This window comes from Sminthopsis crassicaudata, chromosome 2 (genome assembly GCF_048593235.1).
Source record: "Sminthopsis crassicaudata isolate SCR6 chromosome 2, ASM4859323v1, whole genome shotgun sequence".
In the NCBI taxonomy this organism is placed as follows: domain Eukaryota; kingdom Metazoa; phylum Chordata; class Mammalia; order Dasyuromorphia; family Dasyuridae; genus Sminthopsis; species Sminthopsis crassicaudata.
Genome location: NC_133618.1, coordinates 329,652,620 through 329,678,155, shown reverse-complemented (window position 1 = coordinate 329,678,155; position 25,536 = coordinate 329,652,620). Strand labels below are relative to the sequence as shown.

General features: G+C 33.4%; 1 protein-coding gene across 11 annotated transcripts in view; it reads left to right on the top strand.

The window, feature by feature from the left end:
- PPP2R5E (protein phosphatase 2 regulatory subunit B'epsilon) overlaps window positions 1-25,536 on the top strand; it is a 168,628-nt gene that overhangs the window by 84,157 nt on the left and 58,935 nt on the right. For all 11 annotated transcript variants that reach the window (XM_074290317.1, XM_074290320.1, XM_074290318.1 and 8 more), the window contains one exon: window positions 8,801-8,997. In XM_074290317.1, coding sequence (XP_074146418.1) covers window positions 8,801-8,997 — 197 coding nt within the window. The remainder of the gene's footprint in view (window positions 1-8,800; window positions 8,998-25,536) is intronic.

Here is a 25,536-nt window from a genome sequence, read left to right as displayed (position 1 = left end):
TACATTTTACATATGTTACAGTAAAACCTAGATACAATATATGTGTGTAAATACCATTTTCTTGTTGCACATTAAGTATTAGATTCCGAAGGTATAAGTAACCTGGGTAGATAGACAGTAGTGCTAACAATTTACATTCACTTCCCAGTGTTCCATCTCTGGTTGTAGTTATTTCTGTCCATCATTGATCAACTGGAAGTAAGTTGGATCTTCTTTATGTTGAAGATATCCACTTCCATAATAATATATCTTCATACAGCATTGAAGTGTACAGCGATCTTCTGGTTCTGCTCATTTCACTCAGCATCAGTTGATGTAAGTCTCTCCAAGCCTCTCTGTATTCCTCCTGCTGGTCATTTCTTACAGAACAATAATATTCCATAACCTTCATATACCATAATTTACCCAACCATTCTCCAATTGATGGGCATCCATTCAACTTCCAGTTTCTAGCTACAACAAAAAGAGCTGCCACAAACATTTTGGCACATACAGGTTCCTTTACGCTCTTTAGTATTTCTTTGGGATATAAGCCCAGTAGTAGTACGGCTGGGTCAAAGGGTATGCACAGTTTGATAACTTTTTAGGCATAGTTCCAAATTGCTCTCCAGAATGGTTGGATTCTTTCACAATTCCACCAACAATGTATCAGTGTCCCAGTTTTTCCACATCCCCTCCAACATTCATCATTATTTGTTCCTGTCATCTTAGCCAATCTGACAGGTGTGTAGTGGTATCTCAGAGTTGTCTTAATTTGCATTTCTCTAATCAGTAGTGATTTGGAACACTTTCATATGAGTGGATATAGTTTCAATTTCATCATCTGAGAATTGTCTGTTCATATCCTTTGACCATTTATCAATTGGAGAATGGTTTGATTTCTTATAAATTAGGGTCAGTTCTCTATATATTTTGGAAATGAGACCTTTGTCAGAACCTTTAATTTTAAAAATATTTTCCCAATTTGTTACTTCCCTTCTAATCTTGTTTGCATTAGTATTGTTTGTACAGAAACTTTTTAGTTTGATGTAATCAAAATCTTCTATTTTGTGATCAATAATGATCTCTAGTTCTCCTCTGGTCATAAATTCCTTCCTCCTCCACAAGTCTGAGAGGTAGATTATCCTCTGTTCCTCTAATCTATTTATTATCTCATTCTTTATGCCTAAGTCATGGACCCATTTTGATCTTATCTTGGTATATGGTGTTAAGTGTGGATCCTTATCTAATTTCTGCCATACTAATTTCCAGTTTTCCCAACAGTTTTTTCCAAATAATGAATTTTTATCCCTAATGTTGGTGTCTTTGGGTTTGTCAAAGATTAGATTGCTATAGATGTACCCTTTGTAAAATCACCTTTTAAAGAATATGCTGATAATCCAATAATTATTTCTTGTGATTTTCTGGCCAAGTATAAAAAGTTTTCTGTGGTCAAAATTTCACTTCCAAGCAACAGTTAAGTCTGAAAGAATGATCACCTTTTGTTTCCTAGTGGTGTTAGTTTGATCTGATAATATTGCTTAGCTACTGATTATTGCCTGACACATAGTAGGCATTTGATAAATGGTTTTTGGTTGAATAAACTGGGGAGAGAGGAGGAAAATGAAGGGGAAAAATCTTTTTTTTTTTTTTTTTTTTTTTTGGATGATTAATAAATTAATTAGACTAGACAGCAATCAATCAATTGATGCTCAGTGGTTCATCTCAGTTACCAAAGACACAAGGGATATCCTGAAATGGTTTCATCCCTTCTTTTTTTTTTTTTAATTTTTTTATTTTATTATGGTTTTTACTTACCAGATATATGCATGGGTAATTTTACAGCATTGACAATTGCCAAACCTTTTCTAATTTTTCCCTTTCTTGCCCCCCTCCCCCCCACAGATTGACCCAACAATCACCCGGCTTCAATTGTGAGAAGAGCCATTTATCTAAACATATGCTAATTGAGTCATTGTCTCATATAGAATAGGTAATTAGTCTTAAGTGCTCAGTTGTCTAATTCAAGCATACCTTTTTGGAGTTTCAGTCCTTTACACTCTTCTCTCCCCAACCATTTAGGATTTTAAGAAGTCAAGCAAAATTATCAATAATTACTGTTTAATGCTATAAAGTAGCATTCCTTTTAGGTCCAATTTTGTTATATGTTTGAGTACAACTTTGTACTTTAGACTGTTGTAGTATTTTAGATAATCAATAAGTATGGTATATTTTTATAGGACCACGGGACATTGAACATTTTCAAAAGGTTTAAGGGTACAGTTGTCTTATCTTTGCCTTATGCCATTTTATTTGTTCACAATTTATGATGAATTTGGGGTCCTAGAAACAAAACTTTGTGATTTTATCATTGGAAAAGCTTTACAGCATGACAGGGCTATGACCCTATTTTAAAATAACTGAAGCTGATGAATAAAGGAGATAGGGTAGACTTCATTTCACATATTTGGAAACAAACAGAATTAGACCTGAAAATATTTTTATTGGCCTATAGTATTTATACTGCATTTAAAAGAACCAACATCAAGGAATGATTCATTAATTTGACTCGGATTCCTTTCTCTTTTCTATCCTTTCATTCTTGGTGTGTGAAAGACCCAATAAAATATGTTTCCCAGTGTTTTTCCATTCTATGACACACAGCTAAATTTCATAGTTAGAAGACCATGGATATAAACATTTTCAAATGGACACTAAGAGAGCATGATATAGAGGTCTTTGGGAGAAAAAAAGAGGGTGATAGGGAAATAGAAGAGGAAAGGCAGTGATTATACAACTGTTTTAGAAAAGTTCAAATTAGCTCCTGTTAATACACTTTCATATTACATTAGACTTTATAAAGTTTTTACATGTATTATTTTGTTTGATTTTTTTCATGATAACTTGGATAAGATGTAGTGTTAAATATTATCTCTAGTTTTCTAGGTAAGAAAACTGGCAGAGGAAATCTGTCAATCAAGCAGCAATATGGGGCAACTATGTAATACAGGATAGACTCTTGAGAGCTGTATTAGAGAAGATATGAGTTCATTTGGGTCTCAGACACTTAAGAGCTGGGTAACTGTGGGATTCACTCAAAACTGCTTGCCTCAGTTTCCTCAATTGCAAACGCAGATAATAATAGCACTTACTTCAAGGGGTTGTTTCAGGGATTGACAAAAAACAGTCCCTTCCCTAAAAAAAAAAAAAACAAACTCATGTTCTAATGGAGGAGAACACATGCAAACAAATTGGTACAAATAAGCTATATCCAGTGTAGATTGGGACTAATCAGTATGAACTAGCAGTAAGGAGATGGAGATGTAGTAGATAAAACTGGGATTTTAGTTGATTGGAAAAAAAGACAAAGGATCCAAGCTTTAGAAATGAAGAAGAAGAAGAAGACTTTAGGTATAAGAGAGCTAGTGAAAATTGCTTGTTACTTGTTCTCAGTCCTGTAGCTCTAGGTAATGAGGATATTTGGGACTCATATTCATATTTTCTTAGTTCATCTAGTGTTTCTTGTAGTTTGTCCATTGTCTCTTTATTGCAGTTCAATTCTATTTCATAAAATTTATAAATTGTAGGCAAAATTTAGATAAGATAAAGATTTTCCCCTTATGGAACTTAAAGTGTAACATACAGGTAACTAAACAACAATGATGATAGTAAAAAACCTTGGTAAATTGGTAAATGCCCAAGATAAAATACTAATGTGAGCTCATGGAACTTTTCCTGCTTAGGGATATAAAAGGTGAGTAGTTCTCAAATGAGGTTTTTGTTTGGACTAATTTGGAGAACAGTGTATTAAGGGTTAAAATTACATTATTTGGCAAAGTGTACAACAAGCTTATTTAGATTAAACTCTCCACAACCCTATTCCCAGGTCTTCTCTTTTAGTTTGATTATTTGGATATATGAGGGTCACTGACTTTGAAAAATATCACTTAAAGATCTCATTAGGAAAGGAAAATCTTTTAAAAAGTATTAGTAAGTAGATGGGGCTAAAGGTTGTAGATATTAAAGCAGGCCCTGGACTCAGGAAAACCTGAGTTCAAATCCAGTTGTTAGCTTCTGTTTGCTTCAGTTTCTTCAATTGTAAGATGGGGATGATAATTGACCCCATTTCTTAGGGTGATTAATAATTTTGTAAAGTGTTTTGTATACCTTAAAGTACTATATAAACAACTATTATTATGATAGTATATTTACTATTTTAATAGAAGTCATAATGTCCGTGTGCGTGCATGTACGTGTGTGTGTGTGTGTGTTTTTTCATTCTATGGTGTTCCTGTCAAAGAAAGTTATTTCATAATGTGGTATATGGAAAACTGATCTTGACCTCAAGAGTCCATCCTCTGACACAGATTTGCCTTGGGTGATGTTGAACTCAGACCTTGATGAAACTCTTTTAATAAGCTTTTGTTTTTCCTTTGCAAGGCATTTGGAGTTAAGTGACTTGCCCAGGGTCACACAGCTAATTAGTGTTAAGCGTCTGAGATCATATCTGAACTCAAGTTTTCTTGACTCCAGGGACAGTGCTCTATCCACAGCATTACCAAACCCACCATCTCATTTGATCTTCACAATATCCATCATTGATCAATTGTAACTGAATTAGATCTTCTCTTTGTCAAAGATATCCACTTCCAGAATACATCCTCATACAGTATTGTTGAAGTGGTTCTGCTCCTTTCACTCAGCATCAGTTCATACAAGTCTTTCCAAGCCTCTCTGTATTCATCATGCTGGTCATTTCTTACAGAGCAATAATATTCCATAACATTCATATACCACAATTTACTCAGCTATTCTCCAATTGATGGGCATCCATTCATTTTCCAGTTTCTAGCCACTACAAAAAGGGCTGCCCCAAACATTTTGGCACATACAGGTCCCTTTCCCTTCTTTAGTATTTGCTTGGGATGTAAGTCCAGTAGTGACACTGCTGGATCAAAGGGTAAAGTTTGATAACTTTTGGGGCATAATTTTAGATTTCTCTACAGAATGGTTGGATTTGTTCACAACTCCACCAACAATGCATCAATGTCCCAGTTTTCCCGCATCCCCTCCAATATTCATCATTATTTTTTCTTGTTTTCTTAGCTAGTCTGACAGGTGTGTAGTGGTATCTCAGAGTTGTCTCTGTTCAGTAGTGATTTGGAATACTTCCATATGAGTGGAAATAGTTTCAATTTCATCATCTGAAAATTGTTTATATCCTTTGACCATTTATCAATTGGAGAATGGCTTGATTTCTTATAGAGTCAATTCCAGCCTCAACATTTCTATCCACTTAGCTTCCCTTTCCTTCTTTTCCCGAATTTATTTATTTATGCGATTTTTTTATGTCATCCTCCTACTGCCACACCTCTTCTCCTCTTCCCTGTTTTGAACAATAAAAAGAAAAGAAGAGAAAAGAAAAACTCAGTAGGGTGCATAGGGGCAAACAAGATAAATTGTGAACACTGGCCATGTCAAAAAATGTATGTCCTGATCTGTATTGTAAACTCATCCTTTCTAGCAGGAGGTAGGTTGGCCTCTTTGATATTCAGTCCTTTGGACCCTTGGTTTATCATTGCATTGATCATAGTGCTGAAGTTTTTCAAAGTTGTTTTTCTTTCTATGTTGTCATATAAATTTCCTCATAGTTCTGCTCTCTTTGTTTTGCATTAGTTTGTTCAGTTCTTCCCAGTTTTCCTCTGAAACTGTACATTTCATCACTTCTTAATACAAAAATAATATTGCATTATAGTCATTTATCTAGTTTTTTTTTTTTTTTTTTTTAAACCATGCCTAATAGGTGGCTTTCCTCTTTATTTTCCAGATTGGGGTGATTATGAAAAGAGAGACTATCAGTATTTTTATACATAACAGTTCTTTTCAAGACAAAGTACCTACTGTGTGCCAGATATTTACCTTATATAGGTATTAGCCTATTAGTGGTATCTCTGTGTTAGACAGTAACTTTTGGGGTCATAGGTCCAAATTGCTTTTTAGGACAGCTTAGATTAGTTTCATAGCTGTAGTGTTCTTTGGTTCAGTTTTCTTGGGGGTCTCTGGAGGTTGGGAGAAGCCTTTGTTTCAGTTCACTTCATCACCACAAGAACAGCCAGGTGTTAAATTCCAAAAGTCTTTATTGTCTCCTTGCCTGGGGCTGGGCAGCTTTCTTGGAGGCCTCTGGAGCCTGGATTTCAGTGGAGAAATGCAGGAGGAGAGCCTGCCACCTGGAGCCTGACTGAAGGTGGAAATGAATTTCTCTCTCCTTGGTTCTGAAAGCTCCTGCTTCCAATTCTCTTGACTTCTCTGCCTCTGTGTGAATCTAGCTCTCTGAATCTGAGAGCTTTCTGAGTCCCAACTTATATGCTCTACTCTGAGTATAAACCAATCATTATTGTCTCTAGGAAACCATTATTTGTTGTAAGATTAAATCAGTCATACTGAACTAGAGAACTATTAAGCACCATGCTAATCTAGATAACCATTGTCTCATGAATTCCACTTTGTACTATGTAAGCATCCTTGTTTCAAGTTCATAGTTCTGGTCCATAACACACAGCTCCATCAACAATGTAAAAAAATGCCAATTTTCAAACAGCTCCTTCAACATTTGTCATTTTCCTCTTTGGTCATCTTTGTCATGCTTATGAATGTGGGGCAGGACCGCCCAGTTGCTTTATTCTGTTTTCTATTAGTGATATTGAATTTTTTTATATGGTTGCTGTTAGTTTGGATTTCTTTCTCTGAAAAATACTTGTTCCTATCCTTTGACCACTTATCTAATGGGGGATGGACGACTCTTTAATGAACTTTAATTGATTCCTCATATATGTTGGATGAGACTTTTATCAGAGAAACTTAAATTAAACTTAAATTAAATTAAAATTAAAATTAAATTTAAATTTAAATTAGTTAAAATTAAAATTAAATAAACTTTTAATTAAATTATATGTAATCAATATTTCCACTTAATTTCTATGATCCTTTCTACTGCTTGTTTAGTCATTACCTCTTTCCTGTTTCAACTATTTATGTTACTTTATACATTTAAGTCATCTACCCACTTATCATTAATCTTGGCACGTGGTATAAGATATTACCTATACTTTTTGTCCAACAGTGAGTTTTTACTCTAATACCTGGAATTTATCAAAACCATCCTATTCTATTGACTTTCTTCTATATGGTTTTAACCTAAGTTTTGATTCCACTGATCAACCTTTCTATTTTTCTAACCATTACCAAATTCTCTTAATGATTATTGTTTTGTAATTTAGTTTGATGCCTGTTACTACTATATCTTCTTCCTTTCCATTTTTATTATTCTTCATGACCTTTTATCCTCTATATTAATTTTATTATAATTTTTTAGCTCCATAAAGAAAACTTTTGTTTTCTTTGTTTTCAAATTGTTGTTTGATTGACATGTCAGTGAAAAATTAATTTAGGGAGTATCATCATTTTTATTACACTGGCTTCACCTACCCCTGAACAATAAATATTTCCTTGCTTAGATCTGTCTTTATTTCTGCAAAGAGTGTTTTATGCACAGATTCATAGGTTTCTAAATATTTTATACCTTTATTTTGAATTTAATTACCTATTCTGTTTTTTAATATACATTTTATTATAATTTTTCCTATTTTGTAACTAAACTCCTTGTTGTTTTGATTGGTATTTCATTAAATATTTTAGGTATTTAGGATATATTGTCAATTTTACTGTGTTCATGTGATGCATCTAGGCACACTAAATGCCCCTGTAGCATTATTTAGGACTTCCTTGATTTCTATAATGATAGCTTTTATAGTTATTTTTTTATTGGTCATGTGTATTTCTAGGTAGGTTTTTCAAAAATATTTGTTCTTACAAATGAATTCTTTTTATAAAGTTTTTCTTGATATTTATTGCATTGCCTTTGCTTGTTTACATGATGATATTGGTGGTAGCAAACAGAAGTGGTCCATTAACGTATTTCTCTTACTATTGATGAATAGATGGCTTTATTCTGTGTAATTACTATAAAAGGGGTATGACCCAGGACTGAGAGGATTAAAAGTGATAGAATATAAAGTATTAGGATCCTTTATGTGCAATATGAAGGGAATATGGTCAAGTAGGATTAGGGAGATCTGTTTCATTGTGTGATCTTAATGACATTTTAGTTTTCCATTTGTCAAGGGGATAATAATAATAATAATAATAATAATAATAATAATAATAATAATAATAATAATGACAATGACATCTGACTTTTTTTCCTTTTGGATTATCATACTGTCTTAACCTGTTGGCTTTTTGAAATCTTACTTTCATAGGCTGTAAGTAAAAACAAAACAAAACAAAAACAATTGATTTAAACAAGGATTAACATGAATGTACCAACATTTCTGCTTTTAAATTTTTTTTATTGAGATAATTTTAAAACAATAGTGAAACTTTTTTGTCCAGTGTATATTAGTAAAGTTGGGTGCTCAATTCATATAATCCAAATTAGATTTTAGGCATTGGGGATGAAGATGACATATTTGGTTGAAATTTATTAAGCCTTTCTAATTGCTCTTGGGAGTTTGTTAAGTCTTTTACTTTTCAATAGCAAATGATATAAATTTGTTATTGGTACAGTATTGTTGCTGAAGTCATAAATCACATTAGTTGATAAAGATGTCCCATAAATGTCTAATTGATTTTTAAACACTACAGAATCACTGTTTCATGTGAACTCTATTTTGAGCTTTCTTTTGAAATAACTAATTTTAATAGAGAATTCCTGTTACCTAGAAATTGATGACAGACTTACATTTCCTTTTTTGTTCCTTAGACGTTCCATCCTCAGAGCAGCCTGAACTGTTCCTAAAGAAACTTCAGCAGTGCTGTGTCATTTTTGACTTCATGGACACGCTATCAGATCTTAAAATGAAAGAATACAAGCGCTCCACTCTTAATGAACTGGTGGACTACATTACAATAAGCAGAGGCTGTTTGACAGAGCAGACTTACCCTGAAGTAGTTAGAATGGTGAGTTTTTTTTTTTTTTCCACATCGCGGATACTTTTCATTCAGCTCCTTCCATAGTTACTCACAGGTGTTTATGGTCTAAGCAAAGAAGGTTGCTTTCACAAGTCAGATACAACCTTCTCTGTAACTAAGCAAAACCTAATCACTGTGATATCTGATGTGCATTGTATGAGGACGAAATCCACAGCTCTTATATCATAAAACTAATAAAAGATTGATAACTTTATATTTGAAACCAAGACTTTTCAGTACCATGCTTGGTTGTGTTTGTGTAGTTATGTGTATGCCTGTGTCTGTGCATGAATATATTTTTTTAAAGAAAAGACTAGGAGGAAGACCACTGAAAGTTTCAAATCTTTATTTGACTTATTCCAAGTTTTATATATCTTATTTTTTTCTTTTCATTATGGAGAAAGCATCTTTTAAGCTTTTAACAACATTCTGATTTAGAGAATCTAATAAATCCTTCTTTTGTGTTCAGTTTTATAGTCACTGAACTGAGAGGTGGTTATGATTTTCTTTTTAAAAGTTTTATTTAATCTTTCTTTTCAGTTGCACAATAACTTCTCATTGACCTTCAGGTCCTTTAACAAAGAAGTAAAGTGAAGCAAAAGTAATCAACAATCAGCTATTTCATGACATAAGCAATCATTGTTAATGCTTATTTTTTTCATAGTCTTCTGTGGAGTTAGTGCTTTCTTTGGTATCTAAGAAGACCCTGTGATATCACACTCATGTTATTCTCATTTTACTAATTAGTAATGCAATGGTTTGAGGAATTTAATGTATTTTTATAAAAAGTATCTTATTTATACCTTATTATACATCATTAGGAGTTTTTGACCCATTGTGCATTGTGATTCTTAATCAGAGATTTACTTCTGATTACATATTTGGATTTTACAAATATATAGGTTTATAAATTATTACAAGGATACAAGAAGAGAAGAAATTTGAAAGTATGACTTTAAAAGTGTTTTTAATTTGAGATGATTATGTCATTTAACAGTTGAAGAAGTGGTGGGTTAATTTATGAAGGTTATCTCAGGTGAATGCTAATAAAATTTAAGTTCTATCCCAGCATATCTTATTTTTGTTGCTAGTCTAAAGAAAAATTATTTAAAAATATAACTGTGGGGTCAGTGATTTAAATTCCTTTTCACTATAGCCCTAAAAGTTTTAACTATTGAATATACTTCTTAATCTGGTATTCAAGGACCTCTTCAATCAACATCCAACCTAATTTTCTAGCTTTATCTATCCTTAACAAATTTCTGTGCTTCAACTAAGTGATTTCATTGACCCTGAAGAGCCCTTGCTCAATTGCAATCTTTGTGGCTGCTCATATTATACTTGCCCTTTTCTGAAATACTTTCCTGCTTCTTTCCTGTCTAAATCTTGCCTGTCCTTCACGGCCCAACTCAAATACAATCTTCTACAAGTACATTAGCCCAAGGTAATTTCTTCCTCTTCTGAACTGTAGCATGTTGTGTTTGTACTACTTACTTGAAACTTATTCATATGCTACTTTTAATTCTTTAACTTTTTGTTAAAGAATTAAAAAAAAAAAAAAACCAAACAAACACTTTTTCAGATCATTAGTTCCCACGGTACAAGTACTATAGTACCATCTTTACTCCTTTATTACCATGTTTTCTAGCATAATAATAATTATTTAGCAGTTGACAAATATTTATTGAATGAATGGGAAGAATTCCTTCTTTAGTTATTGACGTATGTATCCTTTTTTTTTTTTAATTGTTGCTATGTCATTTTATTTCTTTCTTCCTTTTTAAAAATTTAATTTAATTTTATTATTATGGCTTTTTATTTACCAGATATATGCATGGGTAATTTTACAGCATTGACAATTGCTGAACCTTTTGTTCCTGACTCTCTGTGCATTTTGTGTTTTTCTTGATCAATATTTTGGAATGGTTTGCCTTTGCCTTCTCTAGTTCATTTTATAGATGAAAACTGAAGCAAAAAACATTAATGACTTGCCCAGGGTCACAGAGCTAATAAGTGTCTGAGACTGGATTTGAACTCAGACCCCCTTGATCCAGGGTCAATGCTTTATCAACTACACCACAAGAAATGATACACAAGCCTTGAAGGAAGTTAGAAATTAAAAGAGGTAGAGGGAAGGAGGGAGGAGGTATATCCTGGACATGGAGGATATAATACAAAGTAATGGAGACAGGAGATAGAGTGCCAGATTTTGATTACAGCAAGAAATTGACTATTAAATTTGAGGAACAGAAAATGAATAGGTAATATGCCTGGAAAACTAGAGTTTATCTAAATTGAAGACGATTTTGAATCCCAAGATAAGAAGTTTATATTTTATTCTAGAAGCAATAGAAACATTGTAGATTATTGAGAAGGTAAGAAATATGACAAAAGCATCTGATTGGAGAAAAAAAAAAAAGTAGAAACTCCAGGCGGAGAGGAGTTACCATCCAAATGTAAAAATTTATGAAATGTGGGAATAGAATGAGGTTGAAATTGTTTGTTAGATCCTCAGTTACAGGAGCTAATTCCTTGAAGGTTGAAAGAATTCATTTAGTATGTGAGAGGAATTGTAGTTTGGTTGGAAAGGGTCTGGACGCAAAAGAACTGGATTCACATCCTAATTTTTCTATTCTAATTTTTTTCCCTCTCTGGCTTTTAATTCATCTGTAAAAATGGAAAAATATTATCTTAAAGAGTCCTCAGGTTTAAAGTATATGTTGAAACTTTGATTGCATCCAAATATTAGAACTACTGTTTATCATTTTAGCACCACCAAAAAAAGGATTATTCTTTTGCCTTTGGTATAAAAAGAACTCCTGTGAAAAAGACAACAATGTCTTTTTAGAAAAAGAAAAAGTAAATTTTAACCAGTGGCATGTGTTGTATAAGCAGGTTGTTGTTCAGGTGTTTTTGTTTTTTTTTTAAATAACTCATATTTGTGGAGTACTTTAATGTTTCTCTCACTTTTCAGATGAACTGAGAGAAGTTATTGAGTTTTCTTGAGATCACTAAATATCAAATATGGGATTTAAATCCAACTTCCCATTCTAGTGTTCTGTCAATTGTACCATGTCTTTTTAATATAATTGTTTTTCCCAGGAAGTACTTAAAAATCTGATGCTACTACTGGGAAGTATATCATTTATTTATTAACTTAATTTTAGTGGTCTCAAATGTATAATGTCCTTTTTTTATTAGATAAGTCTGAAGAACTGCTTGGTGTCATAGAACACTAGTCTTGGAGTCACAAGATCTGGGTTCCACTTTTGGTCTTGTCATTTGTAAGCTGTCTATACCTGGGCAGACAAGTCACTTAATTCTTCAAGACAGCAGTGTTTCCTCTGTAGAACTGAGATACTAATAATGAGGGAAAGGAAAGGGGGAGCCCCATTTCTCGGCGCATAAATAGTAAGACAATCCCATGAGGTGCAGTGCCCCCTGTAAATGAATTTATAGGCCCAAAAACCTAGATTGATAAATAAAAGGCTTATTATAGAAATTTGGAAGTAAAGCTCAGTTAGAAAGACTCCAGGGCCAGAAGTGGCTGCTGGGCGGGCAGGATCCCTTAGATGTCTGGAAGGATACCATGTGTTGGCGGGGAGGGCTCCTGCAAAGAGGGAGTTTTGGCTCTCCTCTTTTATACCTAGAAGATGGGCTGTACCCAAGTTCTCGGCGGGCTTTTCAATTAGCTCAGATCAGATGAGGGCTGGGGGAAGCTGAGCTGATAGTGGGGCTGGGCCTGGATATTCAAAAGGGTTCTTTTGACCAGGATTTGCGAATCAAGGTCAGCCATGGGCAGTCAGAGGAGAATGTTAAAGGGACCTCAACCCCCATCACTAAGTTTTCTCTGTCCTCTCAAGAGGAATATTGTTTATTTAAGAAAAAAAAAAAGTGAATGATAAATCTTAAAGTGTATTATACATGTGAACTCCACCATTTTTATTGAGTACCTCAGCTAAGACACTTGGAAAGAGGGGGAAAAAGTACTGCCATTAAGTTATTAAACAGTTTTCTAAAATGGGAAGAATGAAACTGGTGGTGACCACAGCACAGAATCTAAACATTTCTTGTGCTCTATTCTTTTATTTTATCTTGTTTGTACGTTGTATTGTAATTATTGGCAAAGCCTAGAACTCATTTGTTCTGTGATTGTCAGCTAGATTCTTCTCATTTCTCATGATCAGCAGCATGCCAGCATTAATGGATAAAATGGCGCAGACATATACATATAATCAACATTAGTACTAAAGGAGGCAGCTTTGTGATTCATCCTTTGAGAATAATCATAATCAATCATAGGATCTTTTCTATCTAACAATAATAAGAGTCAACATTTTACATACTGCTTTAGAGTTTGCAGAATGCTTTTTCATACAAATTGATTGTTGTCCAATTTGAAATGGACCCTCATTGCATCATGGCTATCCTTTTTATTCCTTTTCTTGATTCTCTGCTTCATTCCCACAGAAGCTGAATATTCTTAAGTCTTTTCTCTCCTGCCTGATACTTGTCCTTCTATTTTTTCTGCTGAGGATCTGCTGATAAGTTTTCTGAGAAAATTGAGAACATTCATACTGATGTGCTTTTCTTTCCTTTTCTTTTACTCACAAAATCTCCTAATGTTTCTCTCCTCTTTTCAAGTCTTTGATAAACAGGTGTCCCTTTTCCTTGCCAATGAAAACTCCTCTATATGTATCCTTCAACCCCATTCTTCCTATCTTTCCAACAGATTTTTTTCCCCTTCATTTTCCCCAACCCATAATATTCAAGGTCACCCAATTTACTTCTTCCTTTGCTACTTTCTTTGAACTTGCCCAAGCCTCCCTATTCTCAGAAAAACCCTAGACCCTACTGTTAGCTGTTGACACTCAGGCTTCCACCTATACAGTCAAATTCCTTAAAAAAGGCATTTTTGTTTGCGACTGTGTTTTCTCATTCAGCCTTTAACTCCTTGGCAATCTGGTGTCCAAACTTATTTTCAACAGAAATAATTTTCTGTAAAGTCATCTGATCTCTTCTCAGATTTTTGTTGAATCTGTACACTCTCTTCTTTCCAGATTTTTGTGTTACTGCTCCTTGATGGTTTTCTTTCTTCCTTTTCCAGCTTCATCAACTAATCATGCCCCCTAATTATAGGTATTTTCTATACTTAGTCTCTTAGGAACTTCACCAGATACTCTTAGTTTTATTACTCTATATCTTCATATGATACCCCAGATTTCTACACTGCAGAAAGCAATCCTTTAATCCTCCTCTTATTCTGTATTTTATCCTTTCCCTCTCTCCCCCCAGGAATCCTAAATCTTATCTTCTGACTCCCTTCTTTCTCTGCATAGAAATAACTAGGATATTATCAACTGGGGAAACTTTTTTTTTGGGGGGGGAGTAATTAATTAGTTGGTGATTGGATCAAAATCAGAGTTTGGGACCTTTGTCTTACCTAAGTAGTAATAGTTTTTCCTGATGCCTTGAAGGAATTGTGATATGACACAAATTAGAAAGAAAAAAAGCATGCTTTTGATTACTTTTGGCTACCTGTGCCTGGAAGGGAAGAGGGTTTGAGGGAAGTGGTCAAAGAGGGATCAAATGGTCCTAGGACAACAATTTTTCAAGATTAGGTGACAGGTGTTCTGCATTTATGAAGCAAAATTTTTTTTCTTACCTTCAATTGTGTAAATATATTTCATAATATTGCCAAAATTTTCTTGCTCAGGATTCCTATAAATGTTACTTCAGAAATGTTTTGTGTTGGAGAGTTGTCCAAGAACATGAAGAAAATCTTTCAATTTGTATGTTTCTTTATCAAATAGATCAGATGTGCCTACAATGCAAAGTATTGCCTATTAACTTTTTCCATACAAGTCGCATAAGAATGTATTTTTAAACCATTAGTCTTATTATATATAGATTTTTTTCTTCTTTTTCAGTACATATTACATTTAACAGAGTAGCATTATCTTAAATGTAACATGTAACACTGACCTGATTTTCTTTGTCACCTTTTAAACTGGGTTCTTTGTATCCTTAAAAGTTTCATTGACAATATTTTCCCCTCATTTTTTATTGCTTCTCCCTTCATTACTCCCTCTGTAAACATTCTCTACTTTTTATTTTTACCTAATTCCCTTGTAGTAAAACCTCTACTTTTTAACAATTAAATACAGGCAAGCAAAACAAATTCACGGTTATTAATTATGAAAAGTGATGTCACATTTTGTATCATCTCTCTACCAAGAGTTGGTATGTATATATCATCATTAGTCTTTTAGAGCCATTTATTAAGCACCTGTTACCTGCCAGACACTTTGCTAAGGATTAGGGATACACAGAAAGGCAAAATAGTCCCTGCCCACAAGGATTTTCCCATTCTAATGGAGAAAGAGGTAACATGAAAATAACTAGGTACATTCACTGGATAGATATGGGGCAAATTGGTGGCAGTCTCTAGGAGGGAAGGCTTTAAGGAGGACTGGGAAATACTTCCTGCAGAAGTGAAATTTTAGTTCAGAAATGAAGGGTGCCGGAGAAGCCAGGAAGTAGAGATGAGGAAGGAGAGCTTTCAAAAGGGGAGGGGAGGAAAGGAGGGCACCCAGAGTGAGGAAAGGAAGTCCTGTGCAAGGAACATCAGAGAAACCAGGCTTATCAGATCTGAGCACTTGAAGAGTAAAGTGGATTGGAAGCTTGGAAGGGTAACCAGGTTATGGTTTCAAAATATTGAATTTTGATTAGAAAATATTATAGTTTATTTTCTCATGGCACATTTAAAAACATTTTTAATAATTTATTTTTTTCCAATATATGCAAATATAGTTTTGAACATTCACCTTTGCAAAACTTGTGTTTTAAATTTTTCTCCCATTCTTTCTCTCTGTCCCCTCTCTCCCCCACTGCTCCTCCCCAAGGTAGCGAGCAGTCCAATATAGGTTAAACATGCTCAGGTCTTTCAAACATATTTCCATATTTGTCATGCTGCACAAGAAAAATCAAGTCAAAAGGGGGAAAAAATGAGAAAGAGAAAAAAAAGCAAGCAAATAACAACAACAACAAAAAGTGAAAGTACTATGCTTTGATCCATATTTAGTTTTCATAGTTCTCTCTCTGGATGTGGATGGCACTTTCCATTCCAAGTCTATTGGAATTATGGCATATATTTTTAAAGGTTCTTTTGGATCAATAGTAGGATATAAAAGTAGGCCATTAATTCTAAGATACCATACTTTAAACTCTTAACTTTTTCCTTTTGAATATTTTTTCTGTGTAAAATAGTTATTTATATATGCCCTCAATTTGCTGTTTTCTCTATTTGTTTTTCATATCTAGTCTAGTCTAGAGGTTTTATTTCATTTCTGATTTTAAGAAGTTATGTATAAGGTATTTATTCGGGGAACAATTGAGCTTCGATGTCATTTATTTCATTTGCAAAACTAGGTTTACAGTTTTACTAAAGGAAAAGTTAGTGTTTTTCCATATACTTAAAAATGTTGAAAGCTGTGACCTCTCTGAGTATGATACATAACTGTCCAATAGTACCTTTCATCTCACTATAATGTGAACACTTTTTTCCACTAGCGGCAATAGAGTTTTAATAAGATCTGTTACAGTATTAGAGTATATCTCTCTCTTTGCTTCTAGAGCAAAACATTTTTCAAGTAACTGAGAAAAAATTGACATGCAGAATTATGGGGAATGTTTCCAGAATATGAAACTTCTTTTGTTAACCCTTTGATCTACATTTCAGTCCAAATCATCCGGTAGTCAGCTAGCATTTATTAAGTGTCTACCAATTGGAAGGTAGTGTGTTAAATACTGTTTTGTACATGACTGTCAGATGATTGTTAAGTCAAACATATGAATGTTGCTTGATGAATTTAGTCTCTAGAAGAAACTATGGTATAGGAAGATGTCAGCTAAATAAAGCTGGAAGAATGATAATGTCCTGAATATGTTGTTCATGAAAACATTGATAATTTGGGAAGTTGGAAGAGGAAAAAGGAGAGCATGTAACCTTTAGTAGGCATGTGGACAATTGACCAATTCAGGAAACAAATGGCAATGGATTTACTTACACACACACACACACACACACACAGTAACAAGTTAAGAGTTACTTATATGATGAGAGGGAGTGAAGAAAGAAGATTGTTTTTTGAGATGATCAAAGTAAAAATTAGGTCAGCCAGTGGGAATGAGAAACTAGAAGGGAAAGGACAGGATGAAGGGCCTGGAATCCATTGAAGAAGTGAAACTGAAGAGTAGGGGATGACAAGAGATTTTTTTTTTTTTTGTTTTGGAGCAGGGAGAGCAGAAAAAGATTAGATAGTACATACCGAGTAAGTTGAATTTGGAACAATGTGACCCAGAAGAGAAAAAGATGTGAGCCAGATTTCCTGTGATATGTCCAGTTCCTAAAATGCTCCATCTTGTGGAATTTTTCCTTTGAAAAATATGTTTTTTCAGATGTGACAAAATTAAAATCACTTTAGATGAAGTAAAAATAAATTCAATTTAAGATTACTCTTTAATATCAAAATGGACGAACTATTTTGGTTTTAGAGGACTAATGGTTTTGGTTAATTTGAAGGAAAAATTGGATCAAATGTTATATTGAAATTGTTGAGATGTTTAAAGATTTAGCTTTCCTTTAAAAAAAAAATGTATTGGGTTTTAGAGTCATCTTCTTTACCAGAGTTGCCCACATTTTGTCTACCTTTCTTCAAATCTATGACAATAACGCCGATTTTAAAACAGAACATTAAAACATATACCGGTTTAGGCTCATTATGATTTGATACACTAGAAAGCCATCCCTGTCTGGCCTGTTGCCAGATACTCTATCCTGGACAGTTATCCAGCTTATTATGAAACACTCTGATCAGGGGCAAAGAATGATAGCTACATACAGACAGATGGTGGATACTCTCATAGGATCATAGAACACACGTGGATAAAGTAAGTTTTATTTTTAGTTACTTGTCATGCAACCTGGGGATTTGTTATACTAATGAAGGGTCACTGTGAATAGAATAGTTTAAAAAAAAGAATAGCAGCAAAAAAGAAAATCACTTTTATTGTTACTTCTGATTCACTTTTGGTTATATTCTGAATCTTCAATAAAGTATTTACATTTAATCAATATATTATGATAGTTGTTATGTTTTAAATTAAAAATTTAAATGTGTATACTTTTTCTCTTAATATCTGTCATAATCAACATCTGTATGCAAATTTTTAAGATTTTATTTTATAATTTGTCAAAATGAAATCATATTAACTGATGGACTAAAAACCTGTTCAGAGAGCCTATATTAAAATTGGCTTTTTACAAAGGCAATTGATTTAATTATTTTCAAAATAACTTAATTGCAGTAGTAATTTTATTTAAAACTTAAAATAATTTTCTGTGAGGAAAGAAATATTTGGATAGTGTTTGTAATATTTAATTTTTACATGAATTTGTATAAACCAGTGATTCACATTGTATCTCCCATCAAGAAAAGATTGAATTGAATTAAAATACACATAATAAAAATCCTGACAGTGCATGGTTACTGTAAAATTAATGTATGATCATTTTCCCCAAAAGCTACCCCGAAGGAGCCCCATAGTATCAGGATGTATTAGTAGTACCATGACTATTGCAGAGTTTACACTTCTATTTTTAGAGTCTAGGATTTAATATCTGCAAACATCAGTGCAGGATTCATTGCTCTATTTCCAGTTTTGGATGCAGTTGCTTTAAGATTGTTTGTGTATATGAAATAATATTTCTCTGATAATTTTGAGCTGAGAAAACAGACTAGAAAGAGAAAAAAAATTAAAATATCAGCTGTCGCCTTTTCAACAGGTAGAAATAAATTCTATTTGGGGGGTGTGTGTGTGTTGTGAATGAATGAAATTCCTTTTCCTGAAATGGAAACCTGTCATATAATCCTGACTTGAATATATAGAGTTGTGATGTAGTAGGGATAATGCTGTGAGTTCACATTGTGGAGTTTTTTGTTAAAGTGCCTGTAGGCACTTGAAAGTTTTTGAGCATAATTATTATATTCAGTTAATCTGACAAGCAGCCAAATTGGGGATAGGCTTTTGGTAAGAAGTCAAGGGACTTTTGAATTAATAGTTGCTATAAAGTAAGAGCTCTCATACTAGGGTAGTAAGCTGGGAAAATGTAGAAGAATGAATGAAAAAATATTTTGAAGAAGAAAATGGGAGGGAGGAGTGGAGAGATATAGAGGTAGATAGGGAGAGGAAGGGAGAGAGGAGGGGAGAAGGGTAGAGAGAATGAGTGCAAATATGGAGAGAAAAGAATTACATGGTTTTTACCCTGGAACAACAGAAGAATGAAAGTCATTAACAAAAGCGAGAAAATGTGAAGAGAAGCTAATTTAGATGGAAGAATGAATTTAAGTTTCAACAATGTTGAATTTGAGGGAATCCCCAAATATACAAAATAGAGCTTATTTCTAGACAGTTATTTGGCCAAAGATATGAACTTAGTTATATAAGATATGAAAGAGATTGACAGAGCTGAGTCTGTTGACTGCCTACAAGCTTCTTTAATAATCATTTTCTTCAATTATATTATTCATTTAAGTAATTAAGCACCTGTATTTTTATTTCCTTATTTTCCTAAATCTTCTCCTTATTTACTCTATTTAATTTTCCATAACACATCAATGTCTTTAGGCTGTAGGGAAGAAAAAGAGCTGATCTATCCTGGATTACAGAATAGGGAGAAAGCAAAAAAAAAAAAAAAAAAAAAAATCTTTGTTTGATCTAAAGGACAGTACAAAGATCTTTGAAAGATATAATCTCCTTTACCAAATAGCACTCTTATCATACCAAACCAATAGAATCTATCTTATTGGGGGGAAAGTCTTTAGAATAAGATTCCTTAAGAGATAAACTTTTTTACTTCAATAAGTACTTACTACGACTGTAGAATAAATTTGTGAATAGAAATGGAATGATGAAATGCACATTTTCCCCAAATAGTTGTCAAAATAATAATGTCCAAAGGTAGAATTTCTTAATTGTTTTGTGCGTTATGGACTCCTTTGGCAGCTTCCTGACGCCTATGCACCATTAGAATAATATTTTTAGATAATTGAGGGAAGTGCTAAGTTTCATTTAATGGTTAGTGAAAATAGAGGTGGGGGGAGGAGAGAGAGACAGAGACAGAGAGACAGAAAGAGATGTTGTGTGAATTTCTTTTCTTTTCTTTTTTTTTTTTTTTAACATTCATGTTTTTTTTTTTTAATATATATATATATATATATATTTTATAATATTATCCCTTGTATTCATTTTTCCAAATTACCCCCCCTCCCTCTATTCCCTCCCCCCGACGACAGGCAATACCATACATTTTACATGTGTTACAATATAGTCTAAGTACAATACATGTGTGTGAATATCATTTTCTTGTTGCACAATAAACATTAGAATCCGAAGGTACATGCAACCTGGGCAGACAGATATTAGTGCTAACAATTTACATTCCCCTCCCAGTGTTTCTTCTCTGGGTCTATCTACCTCTGTCCATCATTGATCAACTGGAAGTGAGTTGGATCTTCTTTATGTTGAAGATTTCCACTTCCATCAGAATACATCCTCATACAGTATTGTTGTTGAAGTATACAGTGATCTTCTGGTTCTGCTCATTTCACTCATCATCAGTTGATTTAAGTCTCTCCAACCCTCTCTGTATTCCTCCTGCTGGTCATTTCTTACCGAGCAATAATATTCCATAACTTTCATATACCACAATTTACCCAACCATTCTCCAACTGATGGACATCCATTCATCTTCCAGTTTCTAGCTACAACAAAAAGAGCTGCCACAAACATTTTGGCACATATATGTCTCTTTCCGCTCTTTAGTATTTCTTTGGGATATAATCCCAGTAGTAGCGCTGCTGGGTCAAAGGGTATGCACAGTTTGATAACTTTTTGGGCATAATTCCAGATTGCTCTCCAGAATGGCTGGATTCTTTCACAACTCCACCAGCAATGTATTAGTGTCCCAATTTCCCCACATCCCCTCCAACATTTGTCATTATTTGTTCCTGTCATCTTAGCCAATCTGACAGGTGTGTAGTGGTATCTCAGAGTGGTCTTAATTTGCATTTCTCTGATCAGTAGTGATTTGGAACACTCTTTCATGTGAGTGGATATAGTTTCAATTTCTTCCTCTGAGAATTGTCTGTTCATATCCTTTGACCATTTATCAATTGGAGAATGGTTCGGTTTCTTATAAATTATGGTCAGTTCTCTATATATTTTGGAAATGAGACCTTTGTCAGAACCTTTGTTTTTAAAAATATTTTCCCAATTTGTTACTTCCCTTCTAATCTTGTTTGCATTAGTATTATTTGTACAGAAACTTTTTAGTTTGATGTAATCAAAATCTTCTATTTTGTGATCAATAATGATCTCTAGTTCTCCTCTGGTCATAAATTCCTTCCTCCTCCACAAGTCTGAGAGGTAGATTATCCTCTCTTCCTCTAATCTATTTATTATCTCCCTCTTTATGCCTAAATCATGGACCCATTTTGATCTTATCTTGGTATATGGTGTTAAGTGTGGATCCATATCTAATTTCTGCCATACTAATTTCCAGTTTTCCCAACAGTTTTTTCCGAATAATGAATTTTTATCCCTAATGTTGGAATCTTTGGGTTTGTCAAAGATTAGATTGCTATAGATGTACCCTTTTTTGTCCTTTGTACCTAATCTGTTCCACTGATCTACCGGTCTATTTCTTAGCCAATACCAAATGGTTTTGGTGACTGCTGCTATATAATATAGCTTTAGATCAGGTACACTTAGACCACCTTCCTCTGAGTTTTTTTTCATTAGTTCCCTTGCAATTCTTGACCTTTTATTCTTCCATATGAATTTTGTTGTTATTTTTTCTAGGTCATTAAAATAGTTTCTTGGGAGTCTGATTGGTATAGCACTAAATAAATAGATTAGTTTGGGGAGTATTGTCATCTTTATTATATTCGCTCGGCCTATCCAAGAGCACTGAATGTCTTTCCAATTATTTAAATCTGATTTTATTTTTGTGGCAAGTGTTTTGTAATTTTTCTCATATAATTCCTGACTTTTCTTTGGTAGATGGATTCCCAAATATTTTATACTCTCAACATTTGTTTGGAATGGAATTTCTCTTTGTATCTCTTGCTGTTGCATTTTGTTAGTGATATATAAAAATGCCGAGGATTTATGTGGATTTATTTTGTATCCTGCCACTTTGCTGAAATTTTGAATTATTTCTAGTAGCTTTTTAGCAGAGTCTTTGGGGTTCTCTAAGTATACCATCATGTCATCTGCAAAAAGTGATAGTTTAATTTCCTCATTTCCTACTCTAATTCCTTGAATCTCTTTCTTGGCTCTTATTGCCGAGGCTAGCGTTTCTAGTACTATATTGAATAGTAATGGTGATAGTGGGCAACCTTGTTTCACTCCTGATCTTACTGGGAAAGGTTGTAGTTTATTTCTATTGCATATTATGCTTACTGACGGTCTTAAATATATACTCCTGATTATTCTAAGGAATAGTCCATTTATTCCTATACTCTCAAGAGTTTTTAGTAGGAATGGATGTTGGATTTTGTCAAATGCTTTTTCTGCATCTATTGAGATGATCATATGGTTCTTATTAATTTGATTATTAATATGGTCAATTATACTAATAGTTTTCCTAATATTAAACCAGCCCTGCATTCCTGGAATAAATCCTACTTGATCATAGTGTATTATCTTGGAGATGATTTTCTGAAGTCTTTTTGCTAATATCTTATTTAAGATTTTAGCATCAATATTCATTAAGGAGATTGGTCTATAATTTTCTTTCTCAGTTTTCGATCTGCCAGGTTTAGGTATCAGTACCATGTCTGTGTCATAAAAGGAATTTGGTAGGACTCCTTCATCCCCTATTTTTTCAAATAATTTATATAACATTGGGGCTAATTGTTCTTTAAATGTTTGGTAGAATTCACATGTGAATCCATCTGGCCCTGGGGATTTTTTCCTGGGGAGTTGATTAATAGCTTGTTCTATTTCTTTTTCTGAAATGGGACTATTTAAGCAATTTATCTCCTCCTCTGTTAATCTAGGGAGCCTATATTTTTGGAGGAAGTCATCCATTTCACTTAAGTTATCAAATTTATTGGCATAAAGTTGGGCAAAGTAACTCCTTATTATTTCTCTAATTTCCTCTTCATTGGTGGAAAGATCCCCCTTTTCATTTGTAAGACTATCAATTTGATTTTCCTCTTTCTTTTTTTTGATCAAATTTACCAAAGGTTTATCTATTTTATTGGCTTTTTCATAAAACCAACTCTTGGTTTTATTTATTAATTCAATAGTTTTTTTACTTTCAATTTTATTGATTTCTCCTTTTAATTTTTGTATTTCGAGTTTAATTTTTGGTTGGGGGTAACATTCATGTTAATTATCTACCTCTGAAGTCTATACATGAACCCCAGTGTAAGAAACCATTTCCTAAGATAGTCACTTTATATTACAAGTAGATAAACTTCTTTCTGAAGAAAAACTATAGTAGGATGAGACTTGGTCAACAGTATTTATTAGGAGTCTACTTTGTGCTGAGCAGTGTGCTGGGTACCAGGAAGCCAGGCAACAAGAAATAGTCTCATTCTTCAAAGGAGCTTTCATTCCTTGGGGAGAGTGAGAAGACTTAAGAACAACAGAACATATAACCAAGTACACAGATAATGCATGGTGATTTTTGGAGAGTGATGGTAGAAGGGGGTATGGGCCCAAGAAGCTAAAAGATTAGGAAGCATCTTATAGGAGTTAGCATTTGAGCTGAGGTTTAAGGCTATGTCAGTAGAATAGAAGATCTGGCAAGTTCTGTGAGTATGGATCCATTGAGGGTCTCTAGCCCAATCATAAAAGTAGTTCTTAGAGGAAATTTATCTCTTAAGTACTTTCATCAACAAAAGTTAGAAAAAAATTCATGAACTGGATATGCAACTAAAGAAAAACTAGAAAAGCAACGACTCAAAAAGCCTAACTAAACACAAAAATAGAAATTCTGAAAATAGAGATTGAGAATCAGCAATAAATTGTGCTTGACTTAATACAGCTAGGAGATGGTTTTAAAAAATAATAACTAACAATCTAAAAAATGTTAGCTAATCTGATTTTTTTTTTTTAAGGAAGAAAAACCAAATTGCCAGTATCAGAAATGAAAAAATGAGGAGGCATATCAAATGAAAAAGAAATGAAGTTAAATTATTGGAATGACTTGTCCAATTAAATGTCAACAATGTATTAAATTGAATGGATAAATATTCTAAAAAATATATAACACCCTGGTTAATAGAACAAGAAACTGAGAATTTAAAGAATCTTAGAAAAAGAAATTGAACAAATGAGTTCCCAAAGAAACAAAATTTCTGTAACAGATGGATTTACAAGTGAATATATTATTATACAAAAAAATTCCAGTTTATAATATATTAGTTATAAAACTGATCTAAGAAATTTCTTCTATTAAACAAATATATTATTGATACTTAAACCAAGCAGAAACAAAGTTGGAGACATTAAATATCTCTGATCAATATTGACCCCCAAAATAGTGAATTAATACTAGTGGAGAACCTATAGCAACGTAACAAAAAGAATATCCAGTATGACCAGGATTGGATTTAAATCAGAAATGCTGGGTTAGTTCAGTATAAAAACTATTTCTCCAATAGATAATTAGTCAAAGGATTAAACAGATAGTTCTGAAAAAAGCAACTAAAAGTAATTACAAAGCTTATTCTATATACTAAGTACTGTAGTAAATGCTGAGAACACAAAGGAAGAAATGATTCCTGCTCTAGTGGGTGGGGTAGTATGTAAGTAATTACATGAATACACATACTCAGAGTTGATAGATGGAAGGTAATTTCAAGGGGAGGTACTACCTGCTGGGAGAACCAGGGCATCCAGAAGAAGGAGATGCTTGAACTTGAAGAATCTTCCATTGTGGAGATGAGGAAGGAGAGTATTTCAGGAACACTTTGAATTTTTCTCTAGCTTTCCATCCCTATTCCTGTATTTTGTACTTATTTATGTTTATATTGTATGTGTCTGAGGTAGCCAGATGGCACAGTAGATCTAATATTGGGCTTGAAGTGAGAAAGATTGGGAATTCAAATCCATCTCAGAAGGTTCCTAGGTGTATGACAATGGGCAAGTCACTTAACCTTTGTTTGCCACTGGGAGAAGGAAGTGGCAAATCACAGGGTCATGATGAGTTAGACATGGCTGAAGTAACTCAATAACATCATCATTAACATGTTTCTTTTTGCTTCCTGTCCCTCAACTACTTGTTTGTTTTATTTTTGTAACTTTTTTTTTTCTGGCACATATTAGATGTTTAATAAATGTTTGTGGATTGATTTGGTGGCATATCAAATGAAAAAGAAATAAAGTTAAATTAAGCTTAGAAGCATGGAGCACCTTGAGTCCTGAACTGGTTCTAAACAAGTATTGCTA